At 43.4% G+C, this 25,599-nt stretch overlaps 1 protein-coding gene across 1 annotated transcript; it reads right to left on the bottom strand.

Annotated features, from left to right (window-relative positions):
• Positions 1–1,042: 1,042 nt before the first annotated feature.
• LOC111140168 (zinc finger protein 93-like) lies at positions 1,043–25,588 on the bottom strand. The gene is given in 6 exon segments (XM_022492512.1): positions 1,043–1,136; positions 8,236–8,512; positions 8,675–9,940; positions 10,094–11,062; positions 20,328–20,454; positions 25,574–25,588. Coding segments are annotated over 6 exon segments (2,748 nt in total).
• Positions 25,589–25,599: the final 11 nt, after the last annotated feature.

The following is a 25,599-nucleotide window of genomic DNA, read 5'->3' as shown; positions in this document are numbered from 1 at the left end:
TTGCCCATAACACACCCTACTTGTGCTCTCACTCCTTTTCTTACAAATAAAGAAAATTTTTTACAAAGGTTGTATTTATTTCAAAGATAGCAAGTGAGAGAGCACAAGCAGGCAGAACAGGAGAAGGAGAGGAAGAAGCAGGATCCCTCCCCACCTGGGAGCCTGATGTGGGGCTGGAGCCCAGGGCCCTGAGATCATGACCTAAGGTGGAGGCAGAGGCTTAACCCACTGAGCCACCCAGGTGCCACAATAAATAAAATTTTGAAAAAATTATTGTATTTATTTCAGAGAGAGTGAGAGAGAGACCACAAACAGGCAGAAAATCAGAGGGAGAGGAAGAAACAGGATCCTTGCCGACCTGGGAGCCTGATGTGGGGCTGGATCTCAGGTCCCCGGGATCACGACCTGAGCTGAAGGCAGAAAGCAGACTCTTAACCAACTGAACCACCCTCGATCCCCAAGATTGATTTATATTTTAGAGGAGATGGGGAAGGGCAGGAGAAGGAGAGAATCTTTAAGCGAACTCCCCTCTGGGCACAGAGCCAGAAGCGGGGATACCAGTCCAGGACCCTGGGATCCTGACCTGAGCTGCAATCAACAGTCCAACCTTAGTTGACTGAGCCCCCAGGCACCCTCCTCTAGTGGATTTTAAGCAGAATTTCTCTTTCACGTGCTAAAGATGAAGACACACACACCCCCTTTCTTAAAATTGTAAGTTTCCAAGTTTTTCTGGACTCATACTCATTGAGTTTATGTCTGCATTTCCTTACTCCCCAGCTGCACACAGCTGATCGAGAATCCAGACGAGCCCAAATGAGAAATGATTTCCCTTCCTGATATCCCAGGACCAGACCTCATCAGCCATAGGAATCTCAGACTCAACACCTTCCTTTCCGGATCTGCCACCAACAGAATATTGTCACTCCTTGTGGGACTTTAAGTCAAAGTGACAATGACTGATGCCCTATCGAAGCCAGGTTGGGGACACAGAACAGAAGGCTCTGGGACATAAATAAGCATTCTAAAGATCTAACCATGAATATCACTTCTGACCAGGTCTTAAAAACAGGTGAACGCAGAAGTGAGAAGCACCCGGACTCGAGGCATCCACATCTGCAGCTTCTAAACTCGAGGGTCTGTGGAGAAACAGAGGACACGGCTCCGCGGGGACATGAGGCTAACCTGAGAACCAGCCATTTCTGTCTTCACCTCCACCTCTAGATTTCGTCCTCACGAGGGATCTTGGGGGAAATCACAGTTGCATGAGGAGAAAATGCCCTGAAATCCAGCAACCAACCTCCTTCTCCTCAACGCTCACCCGCAGGCAGGACTCAGAGATGCAGAAAACGCCCAACTTCCAGTCCTTTGTGTCCGGAGCAGCTCAGAAACTTTGAGCTCCCATGAGCACACCCATTCCTGCATTTTCCTCACCTGCTTTGTGGGGAGTGAGGGGTCCCCTCCCACCTCCACTCACATCTTCAATGTCAGCATTGGAACCTCGGGCTGCAGGGACCCGACCCTCCCAGACTCACGGAGCAAAGACCCTGTCACCCCTCCAGGACCAAAGCCACAAATCCACTCTCAGAAAACCACCAAAAGCCCTCAGGCTCCCCCCTGGCCTCACGGAGAATCTCCTGGAGCCCTTAATTAACACAACAGTGTTGTTTTCGCCCAAACCAACTGACAGAATCTGAGGGGGAGTCCTGCAGAGAGGATCCTTCCTGAAACTCCACAGGTGACCCTGCTGGGAAGGAACTGGGGAGGTGACCAGGCCAAGCAGGGGAACCAAGGCTGGGGCTGGGAACAGAGTTCGAGCCCTGCCTTCTCCACCATGAGAGATTTGGGAGACTGACACCCTCTCCCTCTTTCTGCTACACAAAGGGAGACACCTGACAGACTGAACTTTCCTGTAGAAATGCAAATGTCTCTTTCAAAGTAACAGGGGATTTCAGAGCTTTTCCTTTATCTACCTTTGATTCAAAATAACCGGCTGAAAATAATGCTCAGGCCAAAGATACATATTTTTGGGTGACAAATAGTCCCCTTCAGTAGGTGTTTCTGTTCATAAGGACCTGCCACACAGTTTTCCACACTGCATGTGTTTTTTTTTTTTTAACCCTTCCATCAGCGATATGCGAGAATTCTAATTCTCAGCATTCTCAGGAAAATTGGATGTTATCCTTTTTCTTTATTTTAGCCATTCCAGAAAACACTGAGTGGTAAAGTATGTAAAGTGGTAAAGTATGCAGTCTTCTTACAACCTTTGTCTTGCTGACTGAAATGAAAACCACTTGGAAAGCATTAGGTTGAACAAAGAAAAAAGCAATTAATGCTTCAGTGAGACTCCATTTCCAAATAAGTAACCTTTCTCTTCTCCATAGACCTCTTCTCCTCACTTCTCAGCCCTTTGTTTCAGGAACCTGGTTCCACCCCGACAACATGATTAACAGCACTGGTAGCACAGATACAATTCCTCTGGAATTCGGACATAATCCAGTATTTTCCTACAAAGCCCCAGCCCCTTCCTCTGGGTGGGCTGTGGGTTTCATGCCCCGACCTGCTGAGGCCTCCTTGGCTGGCAAAACAATGAAGCTCCAGCTGCCCTTGATCCCCAGCTCTGTCTGCATATTCTGTTCCGGGTGTGAAGCATGGAGGTCAGTTCACACAACAGAATGAATGTGAGAGAGGAAGGTTTGTTTTTCCTGCACTGTTCTCAATGACGTCACACAGTTTCACAAGAAAAAACAAGTTCTTAAGTATAGGCATGAGAAAGACATGAGGCTCAAAGAGAAGGTGAGACTTCTTTGTCACGGTGACTTAAGGAGGAGTGGATGGGATTTAGAATTTCCAAGGAGGGGATTGTATTCAGAGGAGAAAGGAGAGACTAAATATTTATGAAATAATGTTTGTCCCTCCAGGTGCACCACTCTTTTTTTTTTTTGTAATTTATTTTTTCACTTTTCAAAGATTCATGGTTTATGCACCACACCCAGTGCTCCATGCAATACATGCCCTCCATAATACCCACCACCATGCTCACCCAACTTCCCACCCACCCCCTCCAAAACCCTCAGTTTGTTTCTCAGAAACCAGTCTCTCATGCTTCATCTCCCCTTCTGATGCCCCCCAACTAAATTCTCCTCTGCGTCATTCAATGTCCTCCGTGTTATTCCTTATGCTCCACAAATAAGTGAAATCATATAATTGACTCTCTCTACTTGACTTAGATCACTCAGCATAATCTCCTCCAGTCCTGACCATGTTGATACAAAAGTTGGGTATTCGTCCTTTCTGATGGAGGCATAATTCACCATTGTGTATATGGACCATTGTATATATGGACCATGTATACACCACTGTATACATATATATGTATGTATATATGGACCACATCCTCTTTGTCCATTCATGAGTTGAAGGCCATCTTGGCTCTTTGGTGACTGTAGCAATGGCTGCTATGAACATTGGGGTACAGATGGCGCTTCTTTTTTCTATGTCTGTATCTTTGGGGTAAATACCCAGGAGTGCAATTGCAGGGTCATAGGAAAGCTCTATTTTTAATTTCTCAAGAAATCTCCGCACTGTTTTCCAACGTGGCTGCAACAAATTGCATTCCCACCAACAGTGTAAGAGGGTTCCCCTTTCTCCACATCCTCTGAAACACTTGATGTTTCCTGTCTTGTTAATTTTGGCCATTGTAACTGGTGTAAGGTGGTATCCCAATGTGGTTTTGATTTGAATCTCCTTGATGGTTAATGATGATGAACATTTTTTCATGTGTCTGTTCTAGGTAGGCAAGTGGGTTTTTTTTTTTATTTTTACTTTTAAGATTTTGTTTAATTATATGACAGAGAGAGAGAGAGAGATCACAAGTATGCAGAGCAGTAGGCACAAGAGGCAGAGGTGGGGTGTGGGGGGAAACAGGCTCCCTGCTGAGCAGAGAGCCCCATGCTGGGCTTGATCTCAGGACCCTGGGATCATGACCTGAGTCCAAGACAGAGGCTTTAACCCACTGAGCCACCCAGGTGCCCCTAGGCAACTCTATCTGATATCAACTGCTGGGGTTCCTGGGAGACTCAGAGGGTTGGGTTTTTGCCTTTGGCTCATGATCTCAGGGTCCTGGGATTGAGCCCCACATCAGTCTCTCTGCTCAACAGGGAGCAAGCTTTCCCTTCTCACTCTGCCTACTAGTGAACTCCCTCTCTCTGTCAAATAAATAAATTAAATCTCTAAGAAATATATTTTATTTGAGAGAATGAGAGAGGCACTTGTGGTGCTGGGTGGTGATGGGCAGAGGAGAGAGAAACCAACTCACCACCAAGCAGGGAGCCCGATGCAGGACTCATGACCTGAGCCTAAGGCAGACACTTAATGACTGAGCCACGTAGACACCCATAGTACTACATTCATGATGGCACTGAAGAAGGGAGGAAGGTTCAGCACAGCAGGGAAGCAGCTTCCCTGAAGGATCTCCCAACCACACTGGATCGGACCTCGACTGGGGTTACCTACCTGGGAAATGAGGGAGCAACCACAGCACATACCCAGCTGTTCCAGCCTATTCCACTGTCCAGAAGCCTTCTTCATCTCAAACATCTATTCTACCATGTGACATCTTAAAGCTGCCTGCATGACTGCATCATTAAACACCCTCCTCCAACCCTTGTCATGGATCTAGGCAGGGATAGTACAGTCATCACTGACATCCAACAGCATTAGTCCTCAGGAAGACGCAGGAGGTCGATCAAATCATCAGGATAAGGCAGAACTTACCCACTCTTGAGAAAACCACATTAGCCATCTCTTCTCCCCATGACATGTATTCATCAATTGGCACCAGCAAGAGCTGCCTGTGCCTTTACAGTGACTAAAGGGAGCCACCTCTGGGTCCCTCCCCACACGGGAAAGAGCTCCTCACACTTCCTTTTAATAGGTCTTGTCCTTCTCTCAAAGGATGGTGCCTTCCTCAAATTTCACTTAGATTCAATTCCCACAGCCCCATGCTAAATGTCTTAATACCCATCGGCTTTCCACCTGTCTAATCTCAATTAAGCATCTTCTGAAGACATGCTCTCCACAACACAGGCAAAAGATAACAGTTGTGTTTCCTACATAGCTAGAAAGAAAAATGAGGGTGAATACAACTGGAGATCTGGAGATAGGTAGGTCATAAAACAAGTAGTAGTTATTTTTTTACATCTAGGAAGTCACTTGGGAAACTCAGCACAGTTGTCCTCCTTTACATGCTAATTCCTCCTCTTTAATATTTTTTGTCTCTTCCTGGGCTACCACATCACTCCAATTGGGAAATATTTCTCTTCCTTATGGGGTATCTATGACATACATAGTGTGGTCATATGTGCATGTGTACCTCACAGACACATGAAAACCAACCTCAATGCAGGACGTGGGGCACATACTTTCATTTGGTGCCATCGTAGAGTACTATGGAGTCCCAAGTCTATGTCCAGAATATGCCATTCTGACTAAAACAGATTTAGGGAAGCTCTGGGGGATGAGGAGTCTTCTCTATGGAACATGGGAAGGAAGGCATTGGAAGAAAGGAGTAATGGTGGCTCACTAGGATAGAGTACAGATGTCATATGAGACATTCCACTAACTTGTCACCCTATACCGTGCTGACTGGGAAATGCACTAGTGAGAAGGGCTCCTGTCAGTACAAGGCCCTGACAACACTACTGGCTACACAAAATCAATACCAAGTAGCAGTATCATGGAGTACATGAGCTAAAACACCAACAATACCTCTATGTTACAAAGCTTGGTAATACACATACAGTAATATCATCCTATTCACAAAGAGGAGAAAATCATAGCATAGACTGGGGAAAAAGAATCAAATATCCCTTAAACCTTCAGAGCACTGGGAAAATGGTGTCCTAGGTATATTGTTTTACTCCAGTACCAAACAGGTGATGGATTCGATCAGCTCCGTACAACCCGCAATGAAATAGATGAACACTAGACGTAGAATAGCACATCATTCATGACATACTCATATCCATATGTTAAAAAACAGTGTCTTATTGAAGCACGTGGTTGGCTAAGTGGGTTAAAGCCTCTGCCTTCAGCTGTGGTCAAGATCCCAGGGTCTTGGGATCCAGCCCCACATTGAGCTCTCTGCTCCACCCGGAGCCTGCTTCCTCTTCTCTCTCTCTGCCTGCCTCTCTGCCTACTTGTGATCACTTTCTGTCAACAAAATAAGTAAATTCTTTTAAGGAAGAAACACCACTGTTTTATTAATGAAAATACATTAATTTCATACATACACTGAGTAATACATATCAAATCCACTCTATTGTCTCCATTCGAAATACAGAACACACATGTGCAAAAGCATTCAAGTGTTGTCAGAAGGATGTGGGAGTACTTATTTCCAAAAATTTCACGACTGAGGTACATTGCTCAGAAATGTGTCTGTCCAATGGTATGGCATTGTAGGGAAGAGTTCGCTACCCTCCAGCAGTCATCTGTCAGGATTTCCTCATTTAACCACATCAAGTCATACTCTCTAATGTTTGCACTTAGGAAGATACATTTGTAGTTTACTGTATGGCTACCTCTTTTTCCTTAAAGAACAATTAGGAAAACCTCCTATTTCTAACATTGAGGAAGTTCTTTAGTGTCAATACATCCAGAAGTGTGTGCTCCGAACACCTATCCCGTGGAATCTTACGTCAATGTTATAACCATAAGCACCATCTCCACTGAGATGTACTTCATATGTTGTATATCATATGGTCCTCTTGCATGGAAAATTAGGTACGCACGAGTCCCACTTAATGGAGCAGGACATCTAATATCTTCGACAAAGCAACAATCAGCCCCGTGTTCTTATAAACCGACAAAGAACAGTGGAATTTTCCGGAGTGATTTTAGAGGAAACATATTAATATTGTTAGTAACAAATCTCAAATAGGGTTAATGTAAAAATTAAAAAATACTGAAATCCTTATATATATGAAAAAGTCCATCCCCTAAATCTGTTCAACAGACTACCATATACATTTTCTAAGTGTTGAAGTCTGATTTCTCCTTATAATCACTATTTTCATGCAGGGTAATGTCTGAGTAGGGTGAATAATGTATTCCATTGGCTTGATTTCTGTAACATTCATTGGCATCTGATGTTCAATTCAATAGTTTTCTAAGCATTGCTAACTTTCAATTGACTTTCCTTAAAGCACTCTCTGGTGCTTTAAATGAAGGCCTCTCCACATTCACGATGTTCCAAGGGTTTGAATCTAGTAAGCATTTTGACATATTGAGTAAGCACTGAATTCCAGTTGGCCACATTCTTTACATTTCAGACTTTCACTCCTATATGAAAACAATGATGTTAATTTAAGAAAGTTGGGAGTCCCACTGAGAGGTCAGACACATTCTTAGCATTTGTACACTTACTCTCCTATTTAAAATCTCTCATATGCAGTGAGGAAGGAGCAGTCCTTAGGCACTCTCTCACATTCATTACATCCATAATTTTCTCTGCAGGGTGAATTCTGTGATGTGCAGTAAGGGTTGTGTGCCTGCTAGAGGTTTGGCCACATTATTCATCAGGTGTCTTTCCAGTATGAATTCTCTGTTTAGAAGACATGCATGCTGGACAAAGGCCTTGCTGCACTGGTTATATTTGTGAGGTTATTGTCTAATATGAATTCTCTTGTTGGCATGAATCGGTGAGCACTCTTTAACCAATTTTGCCCACATTCTTTTTTTTCTTTCATTCTCCAAGATTTTATTTATTTATTTGACAGATAGATGGAGAGAGAGCACAAGTAGAGAGGAGGGTCAGGCAGGGGGAGAGGGAGAAGCACGATGGCCGCTGAGCAGGGAGCCCGATGCAGAGCTCAATCCCGGGACCCAGGGATCATGACCTTAGCCAAAGGGAGTCCCGTAACAGCCTGAGCCACCCAGGTGCCCCTGTTCTTACATTCTATACACTGGTAAGCCCTCTACCTAGTATGAATATTATGATATTTAGTAAGAACTGAGTGCATGTAAAGGCCTAACAACATTCTTTTTTTTTTTAAAGGTTTTATTTATTTATTTGAGAGAGAATTAGTGAGAGAGAGCATGAGAGAGAAGGTCAGAGGGAGAAGCAGACTCCCCAAGGACCTGGGAGCCAGATGTGGGACTCAATCCTGGAAGTCCGGGATCATGATCTAAGCTGAAGGCAGTCACTCAACCAACTGACCCACCCAGGAGCCCCACCTAACAACATTCTTGACGTTGCTAAAGTTTCTCTCCAGGATGAATTCTCTGATGCTCAGTAACACTTGACCTCCAGTTAAAGGTCTTGCCACATTCATGACATTCACCAGTTTCACTCCAGTATGAATTCTGTGATGTCGAGTAAGGGTTGAGCTGTGTATAAAGGCCTTGCTACATTCTTGACATTGGTAAGGTTTCTCTTCAGTATGAATTCTGTAATGTTGAGTAAGGCCTGAGCTATGTCTAAAGGCCTTGCCACAGTCTTGATATTGGTAAGATGTCTTTCTATTACAAATTCTCTGATGCTAAGCCTTAGGCACCAGTTAGAGGCCTTGCCACATTTTTGGAATTTATGGGTTACGCTCTAGTAGGAGTTCTGCTATGTCGACTGAGGTGTGAGTTCACCTTAAAGGCCTTGCCACATTCCTGACTTGGTAAAGTTTCTCTCCAGTATGAAATCTATGATGTCGAGTAAGGTGTGAAAGGCAGTTAAAGGCCTTGCCACATTTTTGACATTGGTAAGGTTCCTTTCCAGTATGAGTTCTGTAATGTTCAATAAGAATTGAGCTGTCCCTAAAGGACTTGCGGCATTCTTCATATAGGTAAGATTATTCTCCAAAATGAATTCTGTAATGGTGAGTAAGACCTGACCTCCAGCTAAAGGACTTGCCACATTCCTGACATTGGTAAGGTTTCTCTCCAGTATGAATTCTGTGATGTTGTATAAGGTTTGAGCTGTGGATAAAGGCCTTGCCACATTCTTGACATTGGTAAGGTTTCTCTCCTTTATGAATTCTGTGATGTTTAGTAAGTTGTGAAGGGACGGCATAGGCCTTACCACATTCTTGACATTGATAAGGTTTCTCTCTAGTATGAGTTCTATGATGTTCAATAAGAGTTGTGCTGTCCTTAAAGGGCTTGCCACATTCTTCACATTGGTAAGATTTTTCTCCACAATGAATTCTCTTATGCTTAGCAAGACCTGACCTCCAGTTAAAGGCCTTGCCACATTCTTGACATTGGTAAGGTTTCTTTGCGTTATGAATATTGTGATGTTGACAAAGATGTGACCTCCACTTGAAGGCCTTGCCACATTCTTGACATTGGTAAGGTTTCTCTGCACTATGAGTTTTCTGATGCCGAGAAAGATTTGACCTCCAGGTAAAGGCCTTGCCACATTCTTGACATTGGTAAGGTTTTTCTCCACTATGAATTCTGTGATGTTCAGTAAGGGTTGACCTGTCACTAAAGGCCTTGCCACATTCTTGACATTGGTAAGGTTTTTCTCCAGTATGAATTCGGTGATGCTTAGTAAGTTGTGAAGGGACTGCATAGGCCTTACCACATTCTTGACACTGGTAAGGTTTCTTTCCAGTATGAATTCTATGATGTTCAGAAAGGTGTGAAAGGCAGTTAAAGGCCTTGCCACATTTTTGACATTGGTAAGGTTTCTCTCCAGTATGAATTCTGTGATGTTTAATAAGGGATGACCTCTGGTTAAAGCTCTTGCAACATTCTTGACATTGGTAAGGTTTCTCTCCAGTATGACTTCTGTGATGTCGAGTAAGGGTTGAGCTGTGGTTAAAGCTCTTGCCACATTGTTGACACTGGTAAGGTTTCTCTCCACTATGAATTCTGTGATGTTGAGTAAGTTTTGAGCATGATGTAAAGGCTTTGGCACATTCATTACACTTGTAATTTTTCCCTGCAATATGAATTTGGTGCCGTCTATTAAGACCTGATTGATTGTTAAAAGCCTTGTCACATTCTTGATGTTTGCAGGGTTTCTCTCCAGAATAGATCTGTGAATGTCCATTTATTGATGAACAGTCCTTAAAGGCTTGACCACCTTCTTCACATTTGTGTATTTTTTCTCCAGTATGCATTTGTTGATGTTGAGATAGTGTTGAGTGGCAGTCAAAGGATTTACCACATTCCTTAAAAATGTAAGTTTCCTCTCCCTGAGGGATTATCTCATTGATGTTTAGGCTTGATGACTGACTAAACACGGTCCCATGTTTATTACATGTCAATGGGCTTTTTCCCTCAGGAATTCTCTGATGATCACCAACACTGGAGGACTGGTTATGAGCTTTCCCACATTCATTATATTTATGAGGACTGTCTCCCAAATGGTGACCATTATGTATACTGAAGTTAGAGCTTGGATGAAAGACTTCCCCACATTTATCACATTCATAATGGTTCTCTGCAAAACTAGCCCTGACACATCTGTGAACACTGGAGCCCTGGTCCAATGTTTTCTCAGATTCAGTGCATTGAGCAATTCTGTCTCCAGTGAAAAGCCTCTGGTCATACTGTAGGGTCGACTCCTCAGTGAAGTCCCTCTCATATGGATCCCACTGAGGACTTTGTTCTTCATTTCTAAATCTCTGATTTAAAGTCAGACCAATCCTATTTTCCAAATGGCTCAAATCATTATTCTCATCATGGACTAGGTTACTTTCCAGATGTTCCAAGGGGTCTGTCCACAAATCAATATGGTTGACTATCTGATTGGAGCTTGTGCTGACAGAGACCCATTGCTCTGCAGAAACAGTTGACTTAAAAAGGGAGGTCTTCCATAGCGGTTTATATCTTTCACCATTTGGGGCAGTGAGATTCTCATTAAGGGCAATTGCCTTGGTTTGGGTGTATCGTCCAGGATTTCTTTGATGCCCTTCACTCTCCCCATCATTGTCCCAGTCTGTGCATAAGTGTAAAATCTCAAAAGCACTATCTTTGTATCTCTGCATTGACCCATTCTGGAAAGAACCTTCTATGCTCCACTGTAGCAGGAAACTCTTGGTGTCATGTGAAGATACAGCTGAAAGATACAAAATAAAAGTAAAACCATTGCACTTACTACATTCAGAAGAATATACTGAAGACTTCTAATACAGAAGCATCAAGTCACTCAGATAATGTCAGAAAGATGACTGACAAGGAGTCATCAGGACTTCATTTCCCCATGAAAACATAACATGGTACACAACATATAGACCATATATCCGAATAGATAATTCTGTGATATGGTCACAGTGTAGCAGAAATCCCTTCCTGTATCTCTAACAATCACAAAAAGGATCATATGAGCTTAAACTTAGCAGAAGAATGGAGGATATGGAAAACAGAAAACTGAACTGAATCAAAGAGAGTACAGTAAAAAAAGGAACATACCAAGCACAGGAAGAGCTGTTTGGCAGAAAAGATAAACAACACTGACAGCCCATGAACTAAATGAAGAATAACAGAAAAAAGACTGAATATAATGACAAGTGAAGAAGTGAAAGAGGACAAAGTATAACGGACTGTAGGAATAAAATCATAAGAGGCAACAATTTTTTAAGGGGGGAATCACAAGATTTCGGGTGGGAGCTACAGAGAGAGGGAATCACATGCAGGCATCAAACTGAATACAGTGTGACTTGAGCCTGTATCCCAGGACCCTGAGATCAAGATCTGAGCAGAAATCAAGAGTCAGTACTTACCCAAGTGAGCCACCAAACACCCAATTATATTTTAACTCTTATCTCTGTGGTAAAATTCTCACTAGTTTTTTCTCACTCTTTGAATATCCTTATGATTGTGACCTTAAATTCTCCATCAAGCTCCTTACTACTGTTTCCACTGGATCTCTGGGCTTGGTCTTATCTGCTGGTTTTCCTTGGGATAAATTCTTTCATCTTGGCATTTCTTTAAGTCTCTACTTTCCTCTGTCCATTAGAAAAGTCAGTGATGTGTCCTGTTGTATCCTTCAGACCAGTGGTCTGCAGGGGCTCTCCTTGCCTGCTATGGGCAGTGTTTGGTCCCTGGCCTGAATGTGGCCAGTTTGAACTAGGTGAGCTCTGCTCCAATTGTGAAAGGAGACCTGACATCAACTCCACCAGAACTGCGGCTGTGCAGAATCCCTGGTCAGGAGATGTGATGTGGGCAGGGGTTGATCTGGCTTAGCCTGAGGCAAGCCTCACTGAGAAGGGCGGTCCCCTCAGATCACAGGGGGTGAGGCCCACTGCAGGCAAGGCAGACAGCCAGTGTCCTCACTGAATGGGGCTCAGTCTTTATGCTACAGGACAGTAGAGGGCTCCCATGTTTTGGAAGCCACATGTCACTGAATGTTTCCTCTCAGGAATGTGCTCCTAGACTACTGAATACTCTCCCCACTGTGCACTCCAGGTGTTCTCCAGATGACTGTTTCCATGCTGGGTGCCCCCAGGTTGTTTGCCAGCCTTCTGTCGAGGAGCACCCAGGTGTTCTCCTGATTCTATCCCATCCAAACCTGCTGACCATTAAACCTCCAGGCTTTAAGATGTGCTGGTTCCAAGAACTCATGAAATTTAGCCCTTCTCCTTCTCCAAGCCAATGGCTTTGGGAAACTTCCTTAGGCATTCACCTGAGTGCTCCTCTGTCATGAAACCTACCACACAACCAAGGCTCCCTGCCCTTCATGATGCTATACTCCTCTCCTCCCTAAACCATGTCTCCACACGATCTCCATCTTCCATGTGGCCTCTTCTCTACTATTACTTGAGGAGTTTCTCCTGTCACTCTTCAGCCCAATGTCTGGGGAATTTAGGATGACCTCACTTTTACGTAGTGCTGCTCATGACAGGACAAATGAGTCTAGGACCCTCCTATGCCACTGCCGTTTCTTCTCCTAAGAATCCTTATTGTTTTAATCCTGTTAAAACTCATATGGATTTTATAAAGCTGGTACACAAACCAACACATTAAAAATTAGTTTTGTTTCTACACAACAAAGAACAATTCCCAAAACAGAGACATCATACATTTACAGCAAACCCCCCCCCCCCCAATAAATGCTTCCAATTTAACATAAGGGTAGAGGTCAAACCAGAAACAATGAAAAGTGCAATATACTCTTCAGGAATCCTAGTAGCCTAACCTATAGTTAGGTTTCCTAAGTAGGAAAGTTCCTACTTCCTAAGTAGGAAACCTAACTATGTTCTTTCACTGGAATAATTGAAACACAATAAATCTTGAAGAGATCTACACAAAATGCAATCTCTACCAAAACTCCAATGCCATTTTTGCACAAATATCAAAATCCATCCTAAATTCACGTGGATGTCATGGGATAACCCATACCCAAAGTAATCTGGGAAGTGAAAAGCATATATCCTGATTTATGGCATACAAGGCACAGATATCAAACTAATGTCCTACAGACCTGACGTCAGGAGTAGAATAATGGAAGAGTCTGGCTGAGCTAGAAGTGCACGTCACCAATGTTAATGTGAATGACAATGAACTAAAGATCCTGTTATAATTTATAGTCTGATTTGGATGTTTGGATGGCGTCTGAGTTTCTACTTTTCACACATTTGCCACTGATCAACAATGCATGCTCCGCTCAAAATTCCAGGACTGAATCACGATAGTTTCAAAGGTACTTAAAAAGGGGGCAGAGCATACAGGTGAGTATGGAGTCCTTTGCTTCCCTTCACTGTTCATTCAAGCCAACCCTACTCCTGCATAACAAACTTAACCCAATCACTCTTCTCTGGACCTCCTATTTTTCTTTCTTCAATTTCCCATACCATCATACTCATGGAAACAGCTCCCTCCTTCATAAGAAATGCAGGTGCAAATTGCTTCTGGTTGCAATGCTGGGTTTTGTACCTTGGACCCCACTGCATCCATGGCCTTTATCAAATTCAAGTTTCCCCTGCATTTTTACTAATACCCATGGTCAGGGTACAGGATCACTTCTTGGAACCTAGAGTTCCCTCTAAAAACTGACTTTACCTAAAATGAGCAGCTTTACAACCTGGTTGCATTTTCTGGTTTTCCCCCAAAGAATCCACTTCCAAAGAAAAGCCTTCCTGATGCTCCTCAGTGGTGAGAGGAGAGAGACCAAATTCAGGGAAATGGAGTTAAGAAGCTCTCACAGAAATGACTATTCTTCCATGGACGGCCTGGGCTGCTCTTCCTGGGCTGCCTGTGAGGACCACAGGATCTTCTTGGTCTTCCAGTTCCCTTCTTTGCTCTGCTGGGCACATGCTTCTCTTTCTCTGTCCCTTCCCTTCTACACTGAGGAATGTTTATCTCCACTGTGATACCGATCAGGTCGCTTTCCTAGGACTTTATCCTACTGTGAGTACTTAGGATTAGCTTCTTTGGAAGAGCAGGTTTAGATTTCTTTACCTGCAACTTCCTAGGACACTACTTTAATCTACACATGTATATGCTTCTTGATATCCATCTTGATTTCCTTTCTATTAATATATACTCTACAATGTCCCATTATATTAGGTGTACAACATGCAGACTCAACAACTCTATAGGTACTGCTATACTCACCAATAGTCGCTAATATCTGGCACCATAAAATTCTACGGGAAAACCATTGGAGGAGTTCCCTGTATTCTTTTCACCCCACGGAAGCCTGTGCTTCCCATTCCCACTTCCTCATGTTGCCCATCATCCTTCTCCATTCCACACTGGCAACATTCAGGCTATACATTTTATTTGTGTCTCTTTCAGCTTTTTTCTTTGTATCTTGTCATTTGTGATAAGTGGTTTGACCCAGAAGATGTTATGTGATGTGAACTAAGTGACATACAAATACTATACATATTCACTTATGTGTACAACCAAAACAACAACTTAAATGAACAAACAAGAAACAGACCTATGGATGTCTATTTTGTTTTGAATAAAGTCCCTGGATAACCTTAATAAATATAAAAATTCGAAGATGACACACATTCTATACTGTAACCCGTTGGTCTGTAACTGTTCCAATACTGGCAGAAGACAAGAGGTTCCCAGGTCAAAGTTCAAGTGCCTTATGGCTCAGGACACAGCAAACATCATAAACATCTTCATCACACTAATTCCACTGGCCAGCCGCCCACCCCCAACTCATACAGGGACACACTGCACATGCGGTGGGTTTATGTTGTACACTCTGAGCACAGGAAACCCCAGTATCTTCAAGGAACATCTAGCGTATATGCCCGATCCTTGGCCATGAAATTAGACCATCTGTTTTCCTGTACAATAAACTCACCTGTTCCTCAACCCAGGATCATGATGCTATCACTATACTACCAAGCTTTCTTATACACAAATATGAGTGGAATGATCATTGTAACTAAAACGTCAATCAAGGAAATGCTCACACAGATCATAAGGTCACCACACGACTTCAAGGAAGAGTGACAATACTGTATAAGACACATGTATGATTTGGCTCAGATATCCACCACAGTACAGATACATTTTCCTTCATGATCTTTTGCAGCTCACCTGGCACTGCTGTACAGTCACATGCAGGGTAGATCTGAAAATCAATGTACCTGGAAGGTTTGACTTTAAGATTTTCCTGCCATTGGCCATAGGGCCAACTGCAAAGGTCTGGAAGATACCCAAGATGCACACTGCAGCACCAAAGACACATCCCTGCAACTCTGTGAACCTAACAAAGTAGCATTCATTCAACGTCATGGTAGAAATCTTTAACCAAAAGCTGTCAGTGTGGGTGGGAGTCCATTACAGACAATGTCCACTGATTGCCTATTCCCCTGTTTAGATGAACCTACCTGGCTAAGGGGAATTGTCAGCATCTGTGACTGACTTGGGTGTCCAGCCAATGCTCTGAACTAGGGCATTCTCTGCTCTCTGTCTGGGTAGCTATGCACGTTCTAAGTCACTTCCCATGGCTGATGCTAGCCTCCAATCCTGCCCCACTGGAAGCCTGAACAGAGACCCTAGACAACCCCAGAGGCTTCTGGGGAGAAAAGCAAGCCAGCAGCACTGACCAATCATTTAGCATAACCTCTTGCTTGCATGAGCAGGAAGCCTCATCAGTGAATCTGGTCAGCCTCAGAGCCCAGTCTACGGTCCTGCCCTGCAACAGAGAATGGCCTTTGGTCTGGCCACATGTTCAGCATCATCTGTGTATCTCACTACATTACCCATGGGCTACTACCTTTCTTGAAGAAACCAACTATGAATGTGTCCCCAGATATAGGGTCACAAGGTCTAGTCCCTAGACAGTCACCTGAGACTGGGTAAAGGAAAGGTGGGGGGCTGCAGCCCAGAGCTACTGACATGGCAATGTAAGGCTGGGCACAGGGCTCCACATTTAAAGTGTTCCCAGTGATTCTGACCAGACAAAATTTGACAACCTCTTCAGGAACTAAGTCACAACACACAACTGGCTGGTTCTCACTGGTAGTGTCCGGCAGCCTTCTTTGTCTTCAACATCTACTCTATCATGTGACATCTTTAAACTATGCCCACCATTTTTAAATCAACTAATACCCCCTCTCCATACACTCCATGCATCTGGGCCTCAGAGAGTACAATAATCTCTGTCATCCAATAGCAACTGGTCCTCAGGACAGCAGGGAATATATTACAAATCATGAGAAAAGCATCGGATGTCCCAGACAGCCACATTTCCCAGAAATGCATCTCTGTCCATTCGCTCATTATGAGCAGCTTCCTTAGTCATTGCAGTGACCAAAGGGACCTCTCTACCAGATCTTTGTTCACAATTCAAGAGTTCACCATATTTCATTTCCATAGCACTTACCTTCCTCTCAAACTGTCACAACATCGTGTTTTATCTGTCCTCAACAACTTCCAGTGCCAAATGCCTGAACTAATCCTGTCGCCCAGTGATGGATTTTTGCTTCTCCTCCAGTGCAGTGGTGACAACATTGTATTTAAAACATACATAGGCCTCACGTGGTCCTGTTATCAACCATTTACAATGGCATTAGAAAACTCCAAGCTACCCCTAAGGCTAAGCAAAGGCCTGCCTGGCTTAGGTGGGAAGGGGGAGTGCAGGGACAAAAGGTTTCCAGAACACAAGAGGGAAAGTCAGCTGTGATGCCTCCATCACCGAAACAGAGATGGGACAGAAGAAGTGGACAGGATTTGGGAAGAAGGGAAGTACAATTTTTCTTTCTAGAGTCAGAGTCAGTAGTATAATCTTGGACAGGGGTCCTCTCCCCAGATGAAGAATTCAGGCCAATGTTTCTGCCTAGATCTGTTTCATCTCTTCCATTAGGCTGCTCCATCACTCCTAACAGAACACTGTGTTCTGTTTAAGTTAGAACATCTACTCAGCACCCAGCCCTGTCCCATCTTTGTTTCCTTCAAGTAAGTGTTAAAAAAGAAAAGAAAAACAAAACAAAACAAAACAAAACAGGATTCGTGAAATCTCCACGTTTTTAACTAATCAAATGCTGACACTGAAGTGACCAACATGGATGGCATCACTTCCTGGAAGGGAAAAGAAGAGTAACTAAGGAACTCTTACTTCTCCAATCGCAAAGGCAGGAGTGAAGTCTATCAATTTAACTACATGGAATTTATAATGCTTCCTGGAGAATTAATCTCACATTTAAATTAAATTTAGAATACCATGTCATTCCATGGAAACTCTTGTTAAAATCTCTATCGAGGTAGCTAAGCAACAGGTCGACAGAGGAATAAGGAAAACAGAGTAGATCCTACAGGACTAAAACCCAGTTATGTAAGAGAAGATTCGCATGGGAAAATTCCCGAACTAAGATACACGAGATGTAGGAAGCATAAATTCAATACAATACAGAGAAGAAAACTCTTTCTATTATGAATCTAGAATCTCTTTGCTTGCTAGGAAATCATCACTTTTCAAACTTGGAAGTGACCTGGTTTGAGCCAAGATTACTTTTCCTTCTGAAGATATAGGTACACACACATATGTATGTACACGTGCTTCCTCCTACTTAGTTCTGGGACTTCAAAATCTGTCTTTAGCTTAATATGAGACATTGCATTCTGTGCAGATCAATACCCTAAAACTCTGCTTGTGTTCTCTATCCTCACAAAACAACAGGAAAAATATACAGGGTAAAATTTGATCGATAGCCCTTGAGAATTGTGTAGCTATGGCTTATCATTATATTTGTAGTGACTTTCTTCAATTAGCAATCACTGGGGAGAACCCCTGGGCGTTAGATGGTGAGCCATGGTTCAGGACAAGAGAAAGAATCTAACATTTACAAAATCATTCCTGACAATCCTTATCAAAATCTTAGCAATAAAAAAATCTTATAATTTTGAAATAGAGAAATACACTCAAAACCAGTCTGTGAGATCAGCAGTACCCTAATATCAAAGCAGTATAAACAAAAGATAAAAGGCTAGTTTATCTGATTAAACTTCTGCTACTCTGGCTTTCTTTGGACACCCCTCTACATGTACAAAATATAGTCAAAAGGAATAATGAATCACACTGAAAATAATTGTCCCTCTCTAGAGATCCATCTGCCCCTGAATCCTTTCAGGTCTCCTAACAAATACAGTTAACCATTGCATAATGTGCTTTTCACCAATAACGGTGCACTCAGACACAGAGAAGTTTGCTTGATAAATCCAGTGCACTACAGTAAATGTCTTTTCATTATGATTGCCTTCATATTTTATTTCTTCAAATTACTTATAAAACTATGGTATATACAGCAGACCACATACAAAGAATGGGACAACTCACCACATGTTGTAATTAAGCCATCAAACACCACAGATGAAGAGAGACTTTTGAAACACAATGACAGGGGCACCTGGGTGGCTCAGTGTATTAAGCCCCTGCCTTTGGCTCAGGTCATGATCTCAGGGTCCTGGTATTGAGCACCCCCATCCAGCTCTCTGCTCAGCAGGGAGCCTGCTTCTCCCTCTCTACCTGCCTCTTCACCTACTTGTGACCTCTCTATGTCAAATAAATAAATAAATGAATAAACAAATAAATCTAAAAAGAGACACAATGGCAAATCCACTTCATCTTGCACAAGAGCTCCTAGAAAATCACTAGGAGGATTCTCAGCAGTCCAAACAGCAATGGGGCCCAGCATAAAGTACTCAGGTACTCAAAGATTGAAAAATAGCCACCAACAATACTTTACCTAGTAAAATTCTTTTCCACAGAGCAGAAACGAAGACATTCCCAAGTAAAAACCCCTCTAAGCTTACCAGTAGATCTGTCCCACAAGAACCATTAAAGGGGGCACCTGGGTGGCTCAGTGGGTTAAGCCTCTGCCTTCAGCTCAGGTCATGATCTCAGGGTCCTGGGATTGAGTCCCACGTCGGGCTCTCTGCTCAGCAGGGAGCCTGCTTCCCCGCGCCCCCCCCCCCCCCCCCCCGCCTGCCTCTCTGTCTACTTGTGATCTCTCTCTGTCAAATAAATAAATAAAATCTTTAAAAAAAAAAAAAGGAACCATTAAAGGAAGTCTTTCTAGATGACATAAAAGGATTCTACCCAGAAACTGCAACCACATGAGAACACAGAGCTCTCAGCTGAACATAAATATGTAGACAATTACACAAACGTGCTGTGTTGCAATGAGATACCAGACACTTTTCTTTCTGCTACAGAGTTTTGTTTTGGGGGAAAAAAAATCACAAATGTGGGTAATAAAGGATCCAACATAAAAGAATTTGTGATGTCGTTAACAAAATCGGGAGGGTGTGCAGGGGAGGAGAGAGGAAGAAGAGTTTTCTATATAATTGACACTGAGGTTTAAAAGGTTTGTTTTAGGGGCACCTGGGTGGCTCAGTCAGTTGAGACTCTGCCTCGGTTCAGTTTAGGATCTCAGGGTCCTGGGATGGAGACCCACCCTGGGCTCTCTGCTCAGCGGGGAGCCTGCTTCCCCCTCTCTCTGCCTGTCTCTCTGCCTACTTGTCATCTTACTCTGTCAAATACATAAAGTCTTAAAAAAAAAAAAGAACTCACAGGAAGAATTTCCAATGTTCACATCCTGACCTACACTTCCAAGTAGTAGACATGATAATGAGAAGGGGAAATTTCAGTTTAAGATGTGAGCAGCATCATTTATGTCACTAAAGGTTGAGAACTGCCACTCATCTACACAAGCAATGATGTTTGCTTGAGGAAGGAGAAGCTAAGGCTGAGAAAAAACATCATGAAGATTTTTCTCTCCATCTACTTATTTCCCTTTCTGCCTGGATCTGAATTCTAATCATTACAAGAGAAATCTCCAAAACTACAGTCTTCACAGGAAGGAATAAAACCCTGAGTGGGCTTTGGGAAATCTGGAAGGAGTCTTCCTCACCCAAGAAGAGGAGGTGTCCGTAGTTCTCCAACATCACATCCCTGTACAGTTGCCGCTGAGTGTGGGTCAGGCGTCCCCATTCCTCCTCAGAGAATTCTATGGCCACATCCCTGAAGGTCAGCTGTCCCTGCAATAAATACCACAGTCACCACGTGGCCACTGACACAGTTCATGATGTTTCCTAAGATAAAACTTGGTGTTAATGTCACCAGCTAGAACCAGATCCGACCTTTCCTTCTCCCTGACATGGGTGTGGAGTTAAAGAAGAACCTATGGGGGCGCCTGGGTGGCTCAGTGGGTTAAAGCCTCTGCCTTCACCTCAGGTCATGATCCCAGGGTCCCGGGATTGAGTCTCACATAGGGCTTTCTGCTCAGCTGGGAGCCTGCTTCTCCTCTCTCTCTGCCTACTTGTGATCACTGTTGTCAAATAAATAATAATAAAAAAAAAAAACTTAAAAAAAAAAAAAGAAGCACCTATGGACAGGGGGCTGCCTGGTTGAGAACTTTCACTCCTTTCACTCCCAGAAGTCAACTCTATCCATGACAAAGAGGTGACAGCCCTCCTTAGCCAGCACAAAGTGTTGGGATGTGGGAGAGGAACCAATGGACAAGATATTCTAGACATGTGAAATATTGGGGTTCTGGAGTGAATGATGAAGAAAGGATTGTGGAGATACCCATGGTATAACAACTGTGGTCCTAACGCAAGGAGAGAAGAATGTGAGCAGTGAGTTCGTCCAAATTGACAGGTATTGCAGGCATGTCTGATGGCAACTACGTGGTTTGGCTTCTGTCCCAGAGAGGCCATTAAAAGTTCAACCTAGAGATTCCTTATAAGAAGTTTCAGCGAAGCGATTCTAAAAGATCTATATGATCACTCACTGTTCTTGCTGAGCTTATGTAAATAATTAGGCCAAGTTTGTTAAAAGTGGACTTGTTTTTCAAATAAATTAGTCCTGATTTGGCTATCTCTGGAAATGAGGGTTATTTTAGAGAGAAAAATTATTTTTTATTAACACACCTTTATGGATGTTAAATTCTAGATTTGATTGTCTTTAAATCTTTGTTTACCTAAGCTAGACAACTTGAGGTAAACTTCAGAGAAGTTGCACAATAGATCGTTTAGATGATCTTGCCTAATATTCTGTAGGGATAATAACAGAACCCACTGGGCACATAGCTAAAATATTTAAACAAATGGAAAATGAAATTGATTCCCCAACAATTGTATAACTTAACTTTCACCTTGTGTGTGGCTGGAATAATGAAATTGCCTGAAAGCCAGCATACCGCACTCAACAGCATTAACTATGGACTTGTGGAGATACTGGATGACCCCACTTTATGACTGGATTGGATGATGCATGGCGGACTCCCCTTATCTCTTGACAAGTTTTCTCCCACTTGCCAATGATTCTCTGTAATCAGGATATCGTCAAGGCTGGACCACTCAAAGGGCTTCTTAATGGTTTCATCCCTTAGTCATATTTATCCTAGAAGCCACCTCTGAGGTGCAACTGCAAACAGATGTTTTAGCTAAGCATAGAACAGCCCTCCTCATAAAAAAAGAGCATCAAAGCTCACTATGGGACAGTCCCTGACTGTAATGACTTCACATCAGGTCCAGATTTGTCTTAGAATCCAAAGGCCACCAATGGATGATGGGGGCCAACTTATTAAATACTGGGCTACACTTACAGATATGCCAGAAATAATACTTAAAACTTGTCAAACTTTAAACCTAGTTACCCGTATGCCTGAACCTGACCATTGTGCTTCTTTCTCTATGGAGCAAAAACTGTTCAGAGGTTATTGATCTTGCTTACTCTGTTTGGCCAGATTTAAGATGTCCCTGTTAAAAGTACAAATGACGTTGGTTCACTGATGACAATACTTTTCATAAAAAGAATAAGAAAAGCTAAGTATGCCGTAGTGCTCACCAGCACTTTGCAATTGCCAAAGATTTACAAGAAAACATTAATACTGACTCCAAATATGCCTTCCTGGTACTACATACCCATGGAGCTATTTGGAAGCAAAGGGGATTGCTGTCAAGCCATAACTCCCCAATCAAATATGGGCCTAAGTTACAAAACCCTCCATATCGCTATACTGAGGATGGCATATATCAAATCTGGGATACATATTTGTGGCTCAAACCCACTATTGGACAGCTCATGCAAAAGGCAGTTTAATGCCAGGAACAAAGAAATCATACATATGATACTTGGGCAAATGACACGCAACATCTGGGATGGCTATCATTAGAAATGTGTTCCCAATGGGACGCCTGGGTGGCTCAGTTGGTTAAGCGGCTGCCTTCGGCTCAGATCATGATCCCAGCGTCCTGGAATTGAGTCCCACATTGGGTTCCTTGCTGGGCAGGGAGCCTGCTTCTCCCTCTGCCTCTGCCTACCACTCTGTCTGCCTGTGCTTGCTCTCTCCCTCTCGATCTCTGACAAATAAATAAATAAATAAAATCTTTAAAAAAAGAAATGTGTTCCCAAATAATAGTACTCCAAGCTACTGATTGGTTTGCTACTGATTGGGTAAGGCGACCTGGCATTAGATGGCCAGCTCCAAACGGAACCCAGTGGATCTGTGGAACTAACCTGTGGCCCTGCATTCTTCCAGGGTGGATAGGTCGCTGTACCTTAGGATTTGCCTGGATTCATGGGCACATTACTAAAACCATCACCATTCCACCTAATCTCCCCAATTTAAAGCAAAGATGGACGCGATCTGTTTTTAAATGGTAAGATCACTTAACATCCTCTTTTGCTCCATCTGTGGGACTAGAGGGTGTCATGTGGCATGTAGAAGCCCTTAATAAATATACTACAAAGGCACTCAATGATTCACTAAATAGCATCTCTTTACTTAATATCGAAGTCTCACAGATATGCAAGGCAGTCCTACAGAATACAATGGCCTTAGATGTCCTGACAGCAGCACAGGGTGGCATATGCGCAATTATCAAAGCAGAATGTTGCGTGTACATCCCAGACTATCACAAAAATGTCACAGTACTAATAAAAGATATGAATACCCAGATTAAGACTCTACAAGATCCTTCTCTCCCTCTCAGTGATTGGTTAAGTTCCTGGTTTAAAGGAGGACTATGGCCTACAATTAAAAAATCTCCTTTTCGGGCTTTTCATTCTTATAGCCTTATTAATCTTAATGTGTTGCCTTGTTCAATGTTTCTCTACTTGGTGCCAAGACTCCATTGCTGCAATGACTTCACGATGATCCTTACCACGCACAGAGACTCTTCTTCACTGTCAGCGCTGCACTCAGCTGCCTCCATCTTCCGTAACTCCCCTACACATTCCTCAACTGATCAATGTTGACCCAAGTAGGTAGGACAGTTCTATGCCCCTATTCAGCAGGAAGAAGTTACAGAAGATGAGACCTTCCACCTTCAACTACCTTAAATATTTAAGGGTCAAAATTGTCCAGGGGGGAATGATGAGGGAGCAGGAGGCTGGCTGAAGACAAAGCAAAAGCTGGCACCTTGCACCCCCTCTCCACCCGCTCCCCTCCCTAGTATGTGTAACATTCCTCAGGCACCCCTGGCTGCCCTAAAAGGAAAACAAAGAGTTAACTTGCAGAGATCACAATCCTGCAAGATAGGAGTCTCCCTCGGTCTACAAATTTCCTAGTGATTTATAACAAAGAAGCTATCTTACCAATAGCCCAATTTCCAGAGACAAATAATTCAGTTCCTCAAGCCCTAATGTCGCCCTCCCCTCCATAAAAACTGAAGGAGGCTGAGGTAGAAGGAAATGTAAATAAAGTTAAATTTCTTCTAAACCTAAATCTCACTAACAAGGATGTTTGATAGGAGGAATGTGACATACCCCAGGAAACTCCCAATTGTCTTCATGTTAGTGCCTCATTAGAGGGAAAAACGGCCTTGGCTTGACAATAATCAGGCCTTCAATATCCTGATAGTCTTCCTTACCCTGATAGCCCTTCTGAACACCCTCTTTGTCCTCACTTACCCAACTCCTGTGTATATAATCAGCCACTCCTCCGGATAGTGGGGCAGCAGCTCTTCCTGCCCATGGGTCCTGTCCCCATGCTTTAATAAACCACCATTTTGCACCAAAGATGTCTCAAGAATTCTTTCTTGGTCATCGGCTCCAGACCTCACCCCACCAAACCTCACCTATGTTCTAGAACCTCATCACCTGGGAACCTGGGAGCCCGATGTGGGGCTGGATTTTAGGTCCCCGGGATCATGACCTGAGCTGAAGGCAGAAATCAGACTCTTAGCCAATGGAACCACCCTTGGTCCCCAAGATTGATTTATATTTTAGAGGAGATGGGGAAGGGCCGGTGAGGGAGAAAGAGAATGTCAAGCAGTCTCCCCTCTGGGCACAGAGCCAGAAGTGGGGATACCAGTTCAGGACCCTGAGATCCCAACCTGAGCTGCAACGAAGAGTCCAAACTTAGTTGACTGAGCCCCCAGGCACCCTCTTCTAGTGGATTTTAAGCAGAATATCTCTTTCACGTGCTAAAGATGGAGACACACACATACCCTTTCTTAGAATGGGAACTTTCCAAGTTTTTCTGGACTCAATACCCACCTAGCTTCTGTCATAATTTCCTTCCTCCCTGGCTGCACACAGCTGACCAAGAATCCAGACGAGGGGGGCGCCTGGGTGGCTCAGTGGGTTAAGCCACTGCCTTCGGCTCAGGTCATGATCTCAGGGTCCTGGGATCGAGTCCCACATCGGGCTCTCTTCTCAGCAGGGAGCCTGCTTCCCTCTCTCTCTCTCTCTCTCTTCCTGTCTCTCTGCCTACTTGTGATCTCTGTCAAATAAATAACTAAAATCTTTAAAAAAAAAAAAAAAAGAATCCAGACAAGCCTGAAGGAGAAATGATTTCCCTCCCTGATATCCCAGGACCAGACCTCATCAGCCACAGGAATTTCAGACTCGACACCTTCCCCTCCAGATCTGCCACCATCAGAATATTGTCACTCCTCGAGGAACTTTAATTCAAAGTGACAACAGCTGATGCCCTATCAAAGCCAGGTTGGGGACAGTACAGAAGGCTCTGGGACATAGAGAAGGATTCTAAAGACCTAACCATGAGTATCACTTCTGACCAGATCTTAAAAACAGGTGAACACAGAAGCAAGAAGCACACACTCTAGGCGTCCACCTCTGCAGCTTCTAAACTCGAGGGTCTGTGGAGAAACAGAGGACAGGGCTCCGCTGGGACACCAGGCTTACCTGAGAACCGGCCATTTCTGCCTTCA

Source organism: Enhydra lutris, unplaced genomic scaffold, assembly GCF_002288905.1.
Source record: "Enhydra lutris kenyoni isolate GAN:26980312 unplaced genomic scaffold, ASM228890v2 scaffoldscaffold211, whole genome shotgun sequence".
Lineage (NCBI taxonomy): Eukaryota > Metazoa > Chordata > Mammalia > Carnivora > Mustelidae > Enhydra > Enhydra lutris.
This window is presented reverse-complemented; position numbering and strand designations above follow the sequence as displayed.